The 18,019-nt window shown below is 40.2% G+C and overlaps 1 protein-coding gene across 3 annotated transcripts in view; it reads right to left on the reverse strand.

The window, feature by feature from the left end:
- The window catches only part of Tbc1d32 (TBC1 domain family, member 32), a 214,676-nt gene extending 198,316 nt beyond the window's left edge, over positions 1–16,360 (reverse strand). Inside the window, exons 1-3 of one of the 3 annotated variants that reach the window (NM_001033385.3) lie at positions 15,870–16,081; positions 11,956–12,117; positions 2,342–2,510 (exon numbers count right to left, since the gene is read on the reverse strand). In NM_001033385.3, the coding sequence (NP_001028557.2) occupies positions 2,342–2,510; positions 11,956–12,117; positions 15,870–16,024 (486 nt within the window). In that variant the 5' untranslated portion in view covers positions 16,025–16,081. Of the gene's footprint in view, positions 1–2,341; positions 2,511–11,955; positions 12,118–15,869 lie in introns of all 3 variants that reach the window. The other 2 variants (XM_011243191.3, XM_011243192.3) reach the window with 2 other exon arrangements.
- Between the last annotated feature and the right edge of the window lie 1,659 nt (positions 16,361–18,019).

An 18,019-nucleotide genomic window follows, 5' to 3' on the forward strand; every position in this document is an offset into this window, starting at 1 on the left:
GACCTTGGGCACTCACTTGGCCGGTCCCACAAAACCCAGATGAAGCTCCACTCCCAGGCACTCTAACACATCCAATATCATAGAATCAGAGGTGAGGAGCACACAACATCTGCCACAACACCAGAACTAACTGGGACCAGCAGACCCCAGGCACCCAGGAATTCCCCCCAATCAGTGGCAAGAGTTCCTTCTAGTCTGGGCCAAAGCCCTGAGGAGACCTTGGGTACGAACTATGGAGATAGGCCCACAACACTCAGAGGAAGCTCCATTCCCAGGCGCTCTAAGGCCCCCAGGATTACAGGATCACAGTATCCCAGGAGCTTAGTCACACCAGGATCTCAGGGACCCAGAGGCAGCTTGACTCCCAGAAGCTCTGACACACCCAGGATCTTAGGGATCATAGGATCACAGAATCACAGGATCCCTTAGACAGATGAACTCTAAGGAGTTCTGACACAATCAGGATCACAGGAAGGACCAGCTCCAGTCAGATATAGCAAGGGCAGGTAGCACTAGAGATAACCAGATGGTGGGAGACAAGTGAAAGAATATAAGCAACATAAACCAAGGCTAATTGGCATCATCAGAACCCAGTTCTCCCACCACAGCAAGCCCTGGGTACCCCAACACACCAGAAAAGCAAGACTCTGATTTAAAATCACATCTCATAATGATGATAGAGGACTTTAAGAAGGACATAAATAAATCCCTTAAAGAAATACAGGCACACACCTCTAATTCCAGCACTTGGGAGGCAGAGGCAGGCAGAATTTCTGAGTTTAAGGCCAGCCTGGTCTACCAAGTAAGTTCCAGGACAGCCAAGGCTACACAGAGAAACCCTGCCTCAAAAAACCAAAAAAAAAAAAAAAAAACCAAACAAACAAACAAAAAAAAAATACAGGAGAACACAGGTAAACAGGTAGAAGCCCTTAAAGAGAAAACACAAAAATCCCTTAAAGAATTGCAGGAAAACACAAACAAACAGATGAAAAATTGAACAAAACCATCCAGGATCTAAAAAATGGAAATAGAAATAATAAAGAAATCACAACGGGAGACAACATTGGAGATAGAAAAGAGATCAGGAGTCATAGATGCAAGCATCACCAACAGAATACAAGAGATAGAAGAGAAAATCTCAGGTGCAGAAGATACCATAGAAAACATTGACACAACAGTCATAGAAAATGCAAAATGCAAAAAGATCCTAATCCAAAACATCCAGGAAATCTAGGGCACAATGAAAAGACAAACCTAAGGATAATAAGTATAGAAGAGAGTGAAGATTCCCATCTTAAAGGGCCAGTAAATATCTTCAACAAAATTATAGAAGAAAATTTCCTGAACCTAAAGAAAGAGATGCCCATTAACATACAAGAAGCCTACAGAATTCCAAATAGATTGGACCAGAAAAGAAATTCCTCCAGTCACATAAGAATAAAAACACCAGATGCACTAAACAAAGAAAGAATATTAAAAGCATTAAGATACAATTCACAGACCACATGAAGTTCAAGAAGAAGGAAGACCAAAGTATGGATACTTCGGTTCTTCTTAGAAGGAGGAAAAAAATACCCATGGGAAGAGTTACAAAGTCTGGAGCAGAGACTGAAGGAAAGGCCATTCAGAGATTTCCCCACCTGGGGATCCATCCGGTATAGAGTCACCAAACCCAGACACTATTGCGGATGCCAACAAGTGCTTGCTGACAGGAGCCTGATATAGCTGTCTCCTGAGGCGTTCTACCTGTGACTCATACAGACATGGATACTCTCAGCCAACCATTGGACTGAGCACAGGGTTCCCAATGGAGGAAGTAGAGAAAAAGGACCCAAGGAGCTGAAGGGGTTTGCAGCCCCATAGGAGGAACAATATGAATCAACCAGTACCCCCAGAGCTCTCAAGGATGAAACCACCAACCAAAGAGTACACATGGAGGGACCCATGGCTCCAGCTGCATATGTAGCAGAGGATGGCCTTGTTGGACATCAATGGGAGGAGAGGCTCTTGGTCCTGAGAAGGCTCGATGCCCCAGGGGAATGCCAGGACAGGAAAGCAGGCATGGGTGGGTTGTGAGCAGGGAGAAGGGGGGGTTAGAATAGGAGGTTTGGGGGGGGGAGAATCAAGAAAGGGATAACTCAGAGAAGTACTTGAACTTACAATTGCAGGAGACAGTCCATCATGGATTCCATCAAGCAGGGACAGAGGGGATTCCATCAGGCAGAGACTTGAACACACAGTCATGTCACACACATAGTCAAGAGCAGAGAGCAGTAAGCACGCATGCAGATCACTCTCTCCATACCCACGCAGCCCAGGATGCTCTGCTTACACAGCCCACCTGATTGAAGGAGGAGTCACTGTCGGAGCAGTTGTCTGTGCAGCAGCTGCCACTCTGCATTTTCCTCTGCCTGTCCTCACTCCGTGTCTCGTCTTCCTCAAACTTGTTGATCATCGCCTCGACCACCACCATCATAATGTTCTTCAGGGAATGCATCATTTCCTTATACCTTTAAATTCAGGACAGACTTAGTGAATGAACTCAAGATATTCAGGTACATTTTTTTCTGTGTAAAAGAAAAAAAATTTAAGAACATAGTGCTATCAAGGAAAATCTAAGTTTCTGTTTCATAAAAATGGCACAACAGGCTAGCGAAGTGCCAGGGCTACACCGAAAAACCCTCTTTCGAAAGACCAGAAAATTAAAAAAAAAAAAAAAAAAAAAAAAAAAAAGGAATTCCAAAGGCATATGATTTCTTATAGCTTTTTTGTCTAGAAATATGAAGTAATGTGGAAAAATCAATATAGCTCTAAGGCAAGTTCCTTGTGACATGCATTCCTGTTACCAGCAACACAAGCAAATGTTCACATCACACCTCCAGAAGTCAGGCTATGATGCAGTTGTTCACTCCTGCCCCTCGCCTCATTCTCTCTCACTTCTCCACCTCTCTTCCTTCCTTTCTTCATGTCTGTGGGCACCCACAGCCCCGACTGAGACATTCAGTGTTTTCTCCAGATCTAAGTAGGAGCTCAGTAGTGGCTTTCACAGAAACAATTACAAGTGGTAGCATAAAACAGATTCTTGAAGTAAGACTTAAAACTAAAAAAGTTCTGCATCCCCTCAGCTCTACAAGTCTAAAAAATGCCTCCAAAGGAGAAAACTTAGGATTTTAAGATTTATTTTTACTTTCGAACTTTATGTGTATGGGTGTTTCGCCTGTATGTGTTTCTGTGTAACATGTGCATGCAGTGTCTCTGAGGATGGAAGGGAGATGGGTTCCCTGGAACCACTCTGTGAACCATGGGGAGTTCAAGGGCAGCCTATCCCATGGAGGAATGCACGGTGAGAAAGAGGGAGGGAGAAAACAAAGTGGTCTGGTAAACATTAACATCAGCCCATCCAAAGATGTTCTGGTCAGGCATGGTGGCACAGCCCTTTAATCCCAGCCCCCAAGAAACAGAGAGAAGTATGTTTTTGAAAACTCCATGCTTGCCTGACCTACAAAGCAAGTTCCCAGACAGCCAGTGCTACAGAGTGAGACCATGTCTCAAAGAAACAAAAGGGTGTTCTTCCCTTCCTCAGTAATTGCATAGTAGCTACACTATGCTCTCAGCACTCTTTGTCCTTAGGTATGCTCACATGTGCATCTTGATGTCTCCATTCCTTTAAAATTTACAACCTGGGGATTCAGCTGCATGTGCTGTGGTGTTCCTTTAACCCCAGCTTTCCAAGTGGAGACAGGCAGATTTAGTTCAAGCCTACTTCAAAAGGAAAAAAGGAAGAAAAATAAAAAGGAAGGGAGGGAGGGAGGGAGGGAGGGAGGGAGGGAGAGAGAGAGAGAGAGAGAGAGGAAGGAAGGAAGGAAGGAAGGAAGGAAGGAAGGAAGGAAGAAAGAAAGAAAGAAAGAAAGAAAGAAAGAAAGAAAGAAAGAAAGAAAGAAAGAAAGAAAGAAGGAGGGAGGAAAGGGCAGAGAAGGGAGGGAAGGGAAGGGGGGGAAGAGAGGGAGAGATGGCAGAAGAAAGGAGAAAAGAGAAAGAGGCAGAAAGACACACAATTTAGTACTTGAATGAAGAAGTTTAGAAAGTAAAACATGAGGATTATTAAATCCATAGAATATAAAGTTTGCAATACCAAGGGGCCTCTCTTCTCAGTGATGGCCAACTAGGCCATCTGGAACTTTCGGGATAGCATTTGAAATGTATATAAAGAAAATATCTAATAAAAAATAAATAAATAAATAAATCCATAGAATATCTGAAATTTCCATTTGCACATAAAATGCTTTTAACAGGATTTTTTAAAAACAGAACTATGAATTCTTCTGCAAAAACATACATAAAATGGTCAGAAGAGGAAATAAGAGCAGTGATCGTTAAAAACTTACATAGCTGATCATTAGTATTGAGAGTTAAATGAACTGAAACGCAGCAGCAGCTACTGGAGCTTTTAGGACACAAATGGAAGCAGATACAGGATACAGACACCACCCAGACCTCCCTATAACACTTCAGGAAACATTCACATAAAGGCTGGGGAAATAAAAAGCTTCAAGAAAAGAAAACTTATCAACAATGGAAATCTGCCTCTGTTCTTGCAAACTCATTAAGTAACACGAAATACCTAGAAGGATGCTCTCGTATGTGCCAATACTGGAGAAATAAACATCAAAATGTTTAATTAGGGAGATGGCTGAAATTACTACAATAAAAACGTACTGCTGCCACATGACCTTTGAGTAATTTCTCAAGGACCACAAAAATTTACTTTTAAGAAAATAATACTCTGTACACCTTAAAATCTATCATCCACAGTTCATAAAGCATAAGACAAACACTCATTTAGTCCTTTTAAAGCTTGGAGAAGTAGTAACTGTTTTAAATTTTATACATTTAAAGTAGAACAAATAAAATAGCTTACCCAGAGATTTTTAAATAATAATTTCCTAAGAGTATCATATAAAACTTGCACTTATCATGAAAGGGCTTCCACTGTCTGACTAATTTTAGTAAGTATTCTTTTTGGAATAAGCTGCTAGATACAGACTACCAGGTACTAAAATACTGCCCAAAGATCAGCAGAACTCCTTTATTTTTCTTTAAAATAAGAAATAAGAAACTCCAACTTTATAGGTTTTGCTCTATATGTTAATGATTTAAACTCGCTCTTAATATCTATATACTGCCACTTCATCCCAGTGGGTAACGACAGTGAATGGTAGTTGTCACAAAAGAAAAAGAACTCCTGTCCAGCCTAGCTTTTGAAAGGTTAGTTTAAAAGTAAATTAGACTTCATGCTTTACAATACAGTAGATGATAAATACTCAAGTACAAATTCCAGTATCTCTGATACTGGGGTTGGCAGATTATTATCTTCGGTGGTTTAAATCAGAATAGCCCCTGGGGGCTCATATATTTCAGTCCTTGAACTCTAGTTGGTGGAATTTGTCACTGCAATAGAAAAGCACCTAAGACATTACTTTATTGAGCTAAACTGCCTTTCCATTAAATAAATTTTACTGAAGTACATGCAGATTCCTTCTATTATATATTACTTAAGGCTATTTTCATACTGTTGATAAAATGTACAGTTAGAACATCTAAAATGCTTATTAGTGAAATACCACAATGAAAGGAACCTGACAGCTGGGATGAGGACACAGAACAGATCTGCCCACTAATCCGTCATTCATGTACTCCTGTGGAAACATTAATTTCTTTGGGGCTTGTGTTTTGATGCTTCTCAGTTACAGTTATTCATTACATAGTTTACCTAATACATTTTATTCCTTGATATTTCCATTCAGCATTTTGCATGGATCATAGCACTTATCATACTGAATTGAAATTATTGTATGCTCAATTTCTCTTTATACTGCGGATTAGTAAAAGGTAGAAAACATCTTATTCATCTTTACAGCATACCACATTGTGGTTGCCCATTCAATATATGGAGAGTACTTGACACATAAGGTGGGGGGTGGTCCTACTGCTAAAGACAGTTTACATTCAGCATCGATGTGTTTTCCTTTGCTAAAACTAAACTGAAGCCCAGATACATTAATAAAGGAAAGGGGTATATCTCATAGATTAAGGGATCACAAGCTTATATATCAGTTTCTGCCCAGCTCTAGTCAAGACTTGACGACAAACATCACGAAAATATCAAGACTGTTTGAGAAAGAGATAGATAATATGACAAGACCAGAAGCCAGCAGATAGGAGGAGGGCATCCCTCTTTATCTTTCTCTGTGGCAAGCACGCATGTTTGTTCACACTCTTACTAAAACTAAGTAGGATACAAAAACTGCCTTAATCCCCTCTGAGATGGCTGTCTTCAATGACCTCTCTTCAGGGTTTTATCACCTCCTAATTCTGCCACAATGATGACCAAGCTTCTAACACTGCTAGAGAATAAACATTGAAAGTATTATAATTTGTAACATAAAACTATTTATAGTGGCAAATAAAATACTTTAATTTAATTAATAAGTATCTAAAATATACAAGACACTTTCTCTAGGCATTAAGATACAGGAATAGAAAACAAAAAAAAATCAGATAAAAGTTTGGCTTTGTAGAACACCCATCCTAGTAAGGAGCCACTGAAATATGCAGATGACAGACATAAATTTTATCCTTCAGTAGTGGCAAAAGAGCTCAAACTGGAGGAAGCAAAATAAGGAAAGAACTAGAACAAGGAAAGGTTATTGGTTTAAGCAGAACTGAGAACAGGTCTTGCAAAGACAACAGTGAACTAAGGTACCCCAAACTGAATATTAAGTCATGTGGTCTAGACAAAGGACACTTTACCCAGCAAGACGAACTGAAGACATTCCTGAGAGATGCACCTACTGAACCATTTAATAAGGATCAAGACCAGCATAGACCAGCATAGTGGGAGAAGTATAGAAAACAAGGTGGCAAACAGCTTAGGAGCATGTACAGGGAGCTCATGGCCAACCCTGTGGGCTACACAGAGTCTGTGTTTGCTCTCTAGCAGTGGTTCTTAACCTTCCTAATGCTGCAACACTTTAATATAACGCCATGTATTGTGGTGATCACCCCCAACATAAAATTATTTCTGTTGCTACTTCATTACTGCAATTTTGCTGCTGTTATGAATTGTAATGTGAATATCTGATATGTAGGATATCTGATGTATGTCCCCTGTAAAAAGGCTTGTTCAACAACCAAAGGGGTAGTGACACACAGGTTAAGAACCACTGCATGTGAGGGGCATGGCTTAGGGGCACTGTCAAGAAATCCTATTGAAGTATTATTGTGGAGCAGATCTGGAGGGTAGAGTGCTCCTAACATACCTGGCCTGCACAAGTGTTATTTGGGATCCAAGGGAACTACCAGAAAGGACTTAGAACCTTCCCTACGTGCCTGAAACCCCAGAACACTGAGGCTGTAGAAACCAAGGGCTCCAACTCCCCATCCCCCAACATAACACCATGTGAAAACAGAGGGATCTGAGAACCTCACCCTTCAACTCATTGCAGGTGCATCATTTCCGATGGTGTGTTAGTTAACTGACTTTTCTATATGCCTCATGAGGGTTTTGCTTTTGCTTATATGTTGTACAGCTATGTTTGGGGAATCCTGTTTTATGCTTCTCCGCCCATTTTACCCTCCAGATATATCTCCAGCATTCCCACACATATTCCTCCCTCCTTTCTTCCATTGTACTCCCTACTCTGTACTTCATCTTAACCTCCCACAACATTAACAGTCTGAAGTCTATGGACCCCACTGGTATCCCAACTTCCCCTTCCTAGCTACTTCAACCACCTTACTGTTTTTCTTTTCAAAGTCAACCCAATACTTAATCCTTATGCTGATCTACCCTACTTCCCTGCCAACCCTAATCTTATTAACTAAAATCTTTCTGCACTGTCCTTGGGTGTTTATCCCAAAGTGGTAGTGAAGAAAAGGGGGAGCCTAGTTTAATTGTCCAGCACATTAAAGCGGCCATCGTTGCTACTGAAGTTATTGTTGTATTCAAAAATAGGAAAAAAAGAAACATAGAGATTTGATCAAACATAAGGAGCTCTTGGGCTGAGGACTCTTTTCTGAATAAAACACTCAATTCCTGCACGTAAAAGTCAACTTCAAATAAAAAAAAAGTTTTAAATTTTTTACGTGTGTGTGTGTGTGTGTGTGTGTGTGTGTGTATCTGATGCAAAAAACAAACCACACACAGAAATATAAAAAACACGAAACATAACAACCTGACCATCCCAAAACCCACTTAGACTACAGCTATGGCATATAATGAGAGTTAAAGGAAATCACTCAAAGAAACTCAAGGGAACTAGTGTGTGTGTGTGTGTGTGTGTGTGTGTGTGTGTGTGTGTGTGTGTGTGTAGTGTGTGTGTGTGTGTGTGTGTGTGTGTGTGTGTGTGTGTGTGTTCAAAGAAGATTAGTTAGTGATTGAGAATACAAACAACTGAATGAAATTAAGAGGGTAGTGCAAGCTATGGAAGATGAATACAGCAAAGAGACAGAAATGCTGAAGAAAGATAAAATCGGAAATGCTAGAAATGGAAAGTCTGGTAAATCAATTAAAGATCTCTGTGCAAAGGTCCTGAATAGGAAAGAGCAAGGACAGGACAGAATGTTGAGCTGGAATGCAGAGTTGAGGAATGACAGCCATCAAACAAGGCAAAAGATGAAACAACGAGTCCAGGGAGAAGCACAAGAGTGGCACGACAATCTGAAAAGACCACACTTAAAGACGAATGATATAAAATGAGAAGACTCTAGTTCTACTTGCATAGGAAATGTTTCTTAGAGAATTACAACAGAAAATTCCACAGAATTACTGAAGGAGATGCCAATCCAGAAAGATGTAGGAGGCACTCAGGATACCAAACAGACAAGACCAGAAGACAACAACATCATCATCATATTATAGCTCAAACACTAAATACACAGAACAAAGAAAATGAAAGGAGAGTAAACCCCATTTGTCTCCATTTAAGGAGCTCATTTGTCTCCATTTAAAGACAAGGCCTGAATTTAAAAAGAAAGCCATAAGGCACCAGCTCCAGGAACAGACCATAAAATCCAGAACGAGATCACAAGACCCCCCTCCCAAAGAACAGCCTGGGAATAACCATAAAAATGGGAAATATCTTATCTCAGGATGGGCCATCTGTGATGGGAAATCCTATCTCATCTAAACACTCATGACATGAGAATGCAGAACACTGATCACCCAGCACAAGCCAATCAGAAGCAGAACCCTGTGACCTCCCCAGCACCCACATGAAATTTTAGATTACCTAACCCCCTCTCTAAATATAGAACTAACATAGTAGCCAATCAAAGTTATACTAATGTCACCACGTTGGCCCCTACCAAGCACAGTAGAGATTACTTAATCCTTCTGGAAATTTCCCCTGGTTCGATATATGAAGGCCTGCAGGCCTTGGTTGGGCGGGGCTGGGGTGCAGTGTCATTTTGGAGAATGGTTGACCACAACATGCAGGTTATTTCTGCATAATAAAAGCTCTTTTTCTTTGCATACTATCTAAGGCTTGGATCTTCCTTCAGCAATTTTTGGACCCTTACAAAAGTATATAGAAAGTGACAAGAGAAAAACACCAAATCACAAAGACAATCCCATCAGAACAGCAGCAGATTGCTCAATTAAAATGTTAATTCCAGACGGGCCTGGATAGATGTACTTTGAGTTCTCAAAGATAACTGCCAACACAAAATACTATATCCAACAAAGCTACTTGTCATAACTGACAGAAAAAAATTTTTCCATCATAAAAATAGGCTAAGGAAATTATGACCACTAAGATATTTCTCCAGAAAATATATAAAAGAACCTGTCTAATTAAAGAAAAGAAAAAAAAAATTCACTAAGTAATAGTATAAACATTAGACTAATAGTTGATAAAAGTTATTTAACTATAGTTATTCAACTAGAGGAAGAGGTGATAAAAACCAACACTACAAAAGGCAGAAATCAATACACACTTTCAATAATAACTCTAAGTATTATTCATCTAAATTTCCCAGTCAAAAATCCAAATCAGTAGAATGAATCAAAACTCACAAGCATGCACTTGCTGCCTCCGAGAAACACATCTCACCACATAGACAGACAATCAGCTTGGGTGAAAGAAGGGAGAAAAGTGCACCAAGCAAATGGACCAAGGACACAAGCAGATGTCACAGCTCTAAATGTAAGCAGGTATCAGACCAAAACTAATGGAAAGATACCTAACATCACTTCAGACTCATAAGGGAACAATCTACTAGAGGCCACTATAATTTTAAACATCCATTCCCAGAACCAAGATGCACTCAGTTAGTTTCATGACATAAAACCTCTTAAATGTCACAGACTAAGCCTGCACAACAGTAACAGGTGACTTCAACATCTCACTCTCAGCATGGACAGGACTTCTCAATAGCAACAGCAAGTGTCTTCAAAGGGGGCTGGGGACACTACATTTCTACATTTAGAAGATCTCTGAGTTCAAGGGCAGCCTAGTCTACAAAATGAGTTCCAAAACAGGCAGGGACACACAGATTGTTGGCTCAAAACAACAACAACAACAACAAGTCAACTCCAAATGGATCAAGGCCCTCAACATAAAACCTGATTCTCTGAAACTTCCAGAGGACATAAAGGGAGCGTCCTTCACAGAGTGAAGGAGATTCTGAAGAGGCCTCCAAATCACTCAGAAAATAAGACCAATATATATGTGAGATTTCATTAAATGTATAGTATAAGAAACAGTCAAAGCTATATATCTTACAGAGGATTAGTATTAGAATAAAGAATCCAAAAAAAAAAAAAAAACTAAACATCAAAACAAACAACTGAGCCCAATAAATAAATAAATAAATAAGAGCCATGAACCCAGAGAGTTCTCTTTTTTTGCCAGAGAGTTCTTTTTTTTTTTTTTTTTTTTTTTTTTTTTTTAAAGATTTATTTATTTATTTATTATATGTAAGTACATTGTAGCTGTCTTCAGACACTCCAGAAGAGGGGGTCAGATCTTGTTACGGATGGTTGTGAGCCACCATGTGGTTGCTGGGATTTGAACTCTGCACCTTCGGAAGAGCAGTCGGGTGCTCTAACCCACTGAGCCATCTCACCAGCCCCAGAGAGAGAGTTCTTAAAAGAAAAAAAATACAGATATCTAACAAACACTTTCCAGTGTTCCGCACTGTTAGCATCCAGTGAAATGTGACGAAATGCTACATTGAAATTTGAGAATTCCCTCTCACCTATCAGAATGGCTATCACCAAAAGATGAAATGATAACAAAGGCTGGAGAGGCTTTGGGGGAAGAGGAGCCTTTACCCTCCATAGTCAGGAGTGTAAATGATGTAGCCACTATGCAAATCAGTGTAGAAAATTCTTAGAAAGCTAAAAATAAAACCACCCTATGCTCCAGCCATATACCCAAGAGATTATATTCTGTTACAGAGGTATTTGCACATCCATAGTTACTGCTGCTCTGTTCACAATAGCTAAGAAACGGTACTAGCCTTGATGTCTACCAACTGATGGATAATGAGATTCTGTCATTTACATACAATGGAATTTTATCCATCTATAGAGAAAAATAAAATTTGCTGGAAAATGGAACAGAAAAATATTATATTAAGCGATGCAACTTAGACCCACCAAGAAAGATATCACGTGTCCCCACTAATATGTGAATTCTAGATTTTAATTTTTTTTCCCAGACAGGATTTCACTGTGTAGCCCTGGCTGTCCTGCAACCAGCTCTGGAGACCAGGCTGGCCTTGAACTCAGAGATTTGTCTCGTCTGTCTCTACCTGCCAAGTGCCACCACTGCCTGGCCTAGATCTTAATTTTTAGATCTATGATTTTGATTTGGAGTATCTGCACAGGTAGGAAGCTAGAGGAGCTCATGGAAGGGGGAAGACGTACAGAACTGTTATGATCATACTCACTCTTTAGATTCCTGCGTTCTTTTGGTAACATGCTGAACAACCGTGTCATAGCCAGAATCCTCCCCCTGATTCTGATCAGATGTGCATTTTTCCATTTCTTCTTCAATCATAGACCCCAACATGTTACATATGTGCTGTCTGAGGTATTTCACAAATTCATAGCTGAAACAAACATAGAAATAAAATGTAGTAAATATCGCACTCTCAGTTATTAATCAGATCCAGGAAATCTAGCACACAAAGGCCTGTAACATATTATGGTGGCTTTGCCTTGTCATTAAGAAAATAAATAACAAATATTGGCAAGAACACCTCCAGCCCATAACTCTTTGCTGTTATTTACTTAGAGAGTTAAGGCATAGGAGCAGGGTTTCTCTATGTAGCTCATGCTGGACTCAAACTCAAAATCCTCCTGCATCAGCATCCTAAGTCCTAGATTACAGATGCATACCATAGACTGACCAATCTTCCTACTTAAGTAAAAGACCTAAGCCACTAACCATGATACAGTGCAGTCATAAGAGTGGATTAAAGTGAGACTTCTAATATAGGAACAATTTACTGCATAGGTATTATAGATATTTTTCTTGCAAAATATCACACACACAAACACATGCACATCTTGTACACACATATTGTTACTTTAAAAAATAAATTGAAAAAGTTTAAACTTCCTTTCAGTGACACCAGAAAACAACCTTATAATATATTCTCCTGCAGCTCCTCAGAGCCAGTGCTAAAAACAAAAAGGATAGAAGGAATTTTAAAATGTCCTCAAAGATTCACATCTGGATCTTGCAAGTTTTTTGCTTATAAGGAAAGACACCTGGAAGCCACCACATCTCTGAAGCAGCTCAAAATCCACAGCCATAAGCCTCCTTGCTTCCTCCACTAATGAAACCCTTTCCTTGGCATAGGAAAACAGTGCTAACCTGGGTAAAGGTGAGTACATTTCCACTGTCCCGTCTCCAGGGTTATTACCTACATCTCCCAAGAGAACTTAGTGATTGTATTTCAAGGATGAACTTGTGACTTTCTTGGAAAACTGATACAAAACTACAGAAAACCAGAAACTATATTTCATAATGCTGTGTGTGTGTGTGTGTGTGTGTGTGTGAGAGAGAGAGAGAGAGACAGACAGACAGACAGACAGACAGAGAGACAGACACAGACACAGAGAAAACATGTACTCTCTCCCTCTCCCCTTCGAGGTCTCAAGTACTTCCTGCCGTCTTAAAGGAAGGGACAGAATGTGGATCTGCAGCTTAGAGAGAAAAACAACAGAGACTGTTGGAGGATGGGACAGGCTAGTATCTCCACACGACAAATCTTCTCTGCAATGGAACTGTCTAACTTATTTCTCCCCAATGATCACACTTTCTCCCACTTTGGCTCATTATACCTGAAACTCACTGACTCAATTGTCTCCAATAGCGTCTACTTATAAAATTGCTAATATCCCATAAACTCAGTATCCATATAAGCTTTTGATAAAGGGAATGATAAAAGGCAGATGTAATTGCAGATTTTATAAATATTAAGGTAAGAGAATACTAAGGGAAATCTTTATGTACATTAGTTTCATAATCTAAATAAAATTGAAAAAATCCCAAAATATAATACTAAAGCTCCTGAGTTACTATTTTTAAAGCACGATGTGCCAGGTGGAGTGTTATGCACCTGTCCCAGCACATAATTTATTGTTTTAGTGAAAGCAAGAAAAACAATACAGAGTGGTGGGCTTCTAAAAGCGACCACTGTGTGTCTTGGAATTTATGGATGGACATTGCTATCAGATGGACTAGGATACAAAATAACGATGCACAAGTCAGTAGTAGTATATATTATATACTATATGAACCTATAATCAAGATCAAGTACCATTAAGCAATAGTAGCTAGAAACAGATAGTGATTATTTCTGGGGAGGAAGGGACAGCTAACGAAGGAGTTGGAGCTGACCTCTGAGACAGGTGGGAATGTTGCAAGTGTTGGAGCTGAGTAGAGACCACCCATCTGCACCAACCCATGCTAAGGCGCTGTTCAGCCAAACTCCCAATAGTTGTGTGTTTTGTGAACTCCTCAGTAATGTGTCTTTTTTTTTCATTCTCTTGCTTCTGAGATTTAAATCAGTGGATTAAAGAAGACTGTCATATTGCTGAATGAAATACAAAGGAAAAATGACAGAACATACTATTTTTACAACTAATATGGCACACTTCCTATGTTGGAAGTAAATGATAAGGATGCACAGAAAAGGAGTCCATCTGCATAAACCGTGAGATATGACCTGGTGATAAACATCTAGCAGCCTAACAATGGGGTTACTTACATATGGGGATGCCATGGACATTGGTGACAGTCTTGCCAAAGAGACACTAATGTTTTTAATATTTTCATTTGTTTCAAGAAGAATCTACTGATTTGTACCAGGGTCTTAGTAAAGAATGGACATAATCTTTAACTTCAAAATGCTTCTGGGAGTTTGAGGCCAGCCTTGTCTACATAGTAAGTTTCAGGCCAATCAAAGCTACATAGTGAGATTCTGTCATTAAAAACAAACAAATGGATATGTAATAAATCCACTTTTGTTTGAGAAGGTGCCAAATTGTCTATATTGTGCTTTTAAAATAATGAACCTATAACCAAAAGAAAACAAAACAACAACAAAACTGACACAAATATGTCTAAATAAAAGAGTATCATCCGATCATTCTTATCAGCATCAATTTTATATGGGAATAAGCAAAAACAACGGAAACCATAAGCATAATCATAAATTTAAAAAATCAAGCTGGGCCATGGTGATACATGCTCCCACCACTTGGGATACTTAAGTTCAATAGTCATTTCCAGGTTATCCTGGGCTTGCCGGGCAACATAGCATGCAGGTCTCAAAAATCCTGACTTATTAAATTAGAAACCCTACAGTGACTCTTTGCACATCTTTTTAAATTCCCTTGAGAATCTGAGCAAATTATAAAGAACACCACCATAAAACGGCAAGTAAAACATAACCTTTTACAGAGAACATTAAAGGACTGAAGGGTCCCTTAATGCCCATTTCTAGAAACTGAACTTCGAGATATCCAAAAGTCAATAAAAAGCAACAGAAACTGCCTCCTATCAGGCATGAGGCTTGGGTTCCATTCCCAGCACCTGAATGACCAAGTCAAAAGCAACATCACAGGAAAAGTATCTGTGAGAGACAAACACTGGATTGTAAAAGGCTACAACTAATCGTGCGTGCGCCTGGAGGAAGACCTTGAAGCTGAGAGGCCTAATTCACTACATGAACAAACTCCAAAGAAACGCGTTGAGCCCTAAGGATCTTTAAGTTTAAGGAGCAGTTTGATTATAAAAAGGTCCTTCAGTTTGCACCGAACACTTCCTCTCTCCATGCTCCTCAAAGCTGGACAACCTGCTCCCTTTCAGTAGGTCTAGGACATTTGTATAGGCGCCCTACCCCTACACAGGCACCCAGACCTGCCTCAGTGTGGGAGGCCCTTCCAGTGTTGAGTGGCTTCTTACAACAGGCAGTGAAAGTAACAGACCAACAAAACCACAAATAAGGACCTGGGGGCGGGGAGGGGTAGGAGGTGGGGGTCACTACTTTTAGATAATGTGAAAGGAATTCCCTTAAATGTTAAGATTGTTCTTTAAAGAACAGAATAATTTACAATTGATGTTCTTAAGCTGCTGTGACAGAAGAGAACACAGAGGCAGATGAGGCTCTACAAAAATCACTTTGGAAAAAGAGGATAAATTCAGCACAGGGACAATTGAGAGAAAAAAAACTGAAGCAACAATCAGCTATTTTAGCAAAAAAATACCAAATAAATCTCTATCCAAATCATTTTCAGCTTTCCTGGACCAATGGTTTGTTTGCTTAAAAACTTATAAACTCGATTTTACTTGTGAAAATTTTCGTCAGTCTCCTCCAGCCGCAAGAGGATCTCCTCTGCGCACTCCAAGGAGGGAGCTCCGGTGATTTTCTCCTTCACGCTCTGGAACAGCTGCCGGAGCATCGCCTGCAGCATCACCTCATCCTCGCTGGAGAAATGGGCCATGCCTTGCAGCAGTCAAATCTCCGCAACCACCGCGGGGTCGCCACCAACAAAGCGCACTGCGCACGCGCGACCCAGCCCAATCGCCGCCGACGCTCAGCGTCGTTCCCTAGGAAACCACAGCGCGAGTCCAAGGGCGGGGCCGCGGTTGAGTGGCGATGTGCTGGAAGACTGGGCTGTAGGTTTAGAGACCACCGAGAACTTGCTGAGGCTAACGTTGGATGATTGACGTTCCTTGGTACCGGCAGAGCTCAAGCCTCCCCCGACCGGAACAACAAACACCTCAGGATCTGCTGGGAGGGCCTAACGGGAAACGCCTCGGCTGCGCCTGACGTCAGCTCGCTGACGCGCCCAGGGGAGGGGTTAATCCCGGAGGAGAGTGGAACTGATCCTGACCTTGATCTGCAGGAAGTAGGAAGGGGACGAAAGAGAAGAGGCCTTTAGTAAAAGCAGGGCAAAGGAAGCCAAACTGAAATATCAACTGGGGATTGGGTGGTATTGAAATGTGGAAAAACCAGGTTCATACAGCAACCGTAACAACTGTTGCCTGCCAATGAGGATAGCACGCTGTAACAGAAAAGAAACTTAACAATTCATTACAGGGTAGTTATGTATTTTACTAAGGAAATGCCACATGACAGACTGGAAGTAGCCCTTGAACACTCATCCCTAGCAAAAAGAGCTATGGATAACTGCCTTCTGGGATCTAAAGAGTCATTGGTCTCTAAGGATGTGGCCATGCTCCAGAGGATGGCCCAACATCCAAAAGGATATAGGCAGCAAAAGTCAGTTCTGTGTTTTGTTTAGGGAGTTTGGATTGGTAGTTAAGAGCACTGGCTGCTTTTTCTGAGGACCCAGGTTCAATTTCCAGCACCAACATGGTGACTCACAACCTTCTGTAAGTCCAGTTCCATGAGATCTGATGCCCTCTTCTGACCTCTGTGGCACTACTCATCTGTGGTTCACAGACATACGGGCATGCAAACACTATACACATAAAATAATTTTTAAGATCAACGTTTTAAAAAGAAGGGAGTGTGGAAGTGGAAGAGTACATGTGAGTATGATCTAATACATTGTACAAATATGAAATTCAAAAACAAATCCAAAAATGCATTTCTTTAAAAGAAAAAAAAGGTGGTGTTACTTGTGGAAACATAAGATTTTTTTTTATAAATCAGTAAGAAGTTTAAAAAGAAACAACATATATAGTATGGGAGCTTACAAATGCACAATATTCAGATGCCAATAGTTACTGATGCCAAACAACTGATGAATGGTTTGACGTCAATAAACTTCCCAAATCCAGCTGTATATTCTATCCTCATCAGATATACTTCTCAGTTTAGCCAGATTCAGTAATTTTCTAGGAAAACAAATATTTCTCTCCAGAAATTGCACCATATATTTATTCAGAATATAAGGTCATTGTTTGCTTTTCAGTATAAAATTAAAATTTGTATTTTTAATTAATATTTGACAATTTCATACATGTGTATACTGAGTTGCATCTCCCTTTTCTTATCTATACCCTTTGTCATACTTTGGTAAGGAGAAACCCTTCTGCCAGCAAACTTCCTCCTGTTTTGGTGTCTTTTAATTTCCTATTGATCCACACAGTTGCTTGCATTAGGATCTTTGGAGAGGAATTGTTTGCTGAAATATAGGTAATGTATTAATGGCTTCACCATTGAAGCCATTACACCACCCCCTTCAGCATCCATTTACAACTCATAAACCCTCAGTAAAGGATAGGTCCTAATGAACTGCCCCATGCAGGACAAAATCAGACAAGTCAAATATTGAGCAGATTGTATGCAAATAACAGCTTCAGTGAGCTCCTGAGAACAGTGAGTATCCTGTGTCCAGAAGACACTGCCTTGAAGAAATCTCCAACTTCCAGCTGTTATGCCACCATTTTCTAAGTTATTCCCTGAGCCATTGAGCAGGAAACCATAGAGAAGTCCTATTTAAGACCAAGGACTCTACATTAACCAG

The sequence above is a fragment of the Mus musculus genome, chromosome 10 (genome assembly GCF_000001635.26).
Source record: "Mus musculus strain C57BL/6J chromosome 10, GRCm38.p6 C57BL/6J".
NCBI lineage: Eukaryota > Metazoa > Chordata > Mammalia > Rodentia > Muridae > Mus > Mus musculus.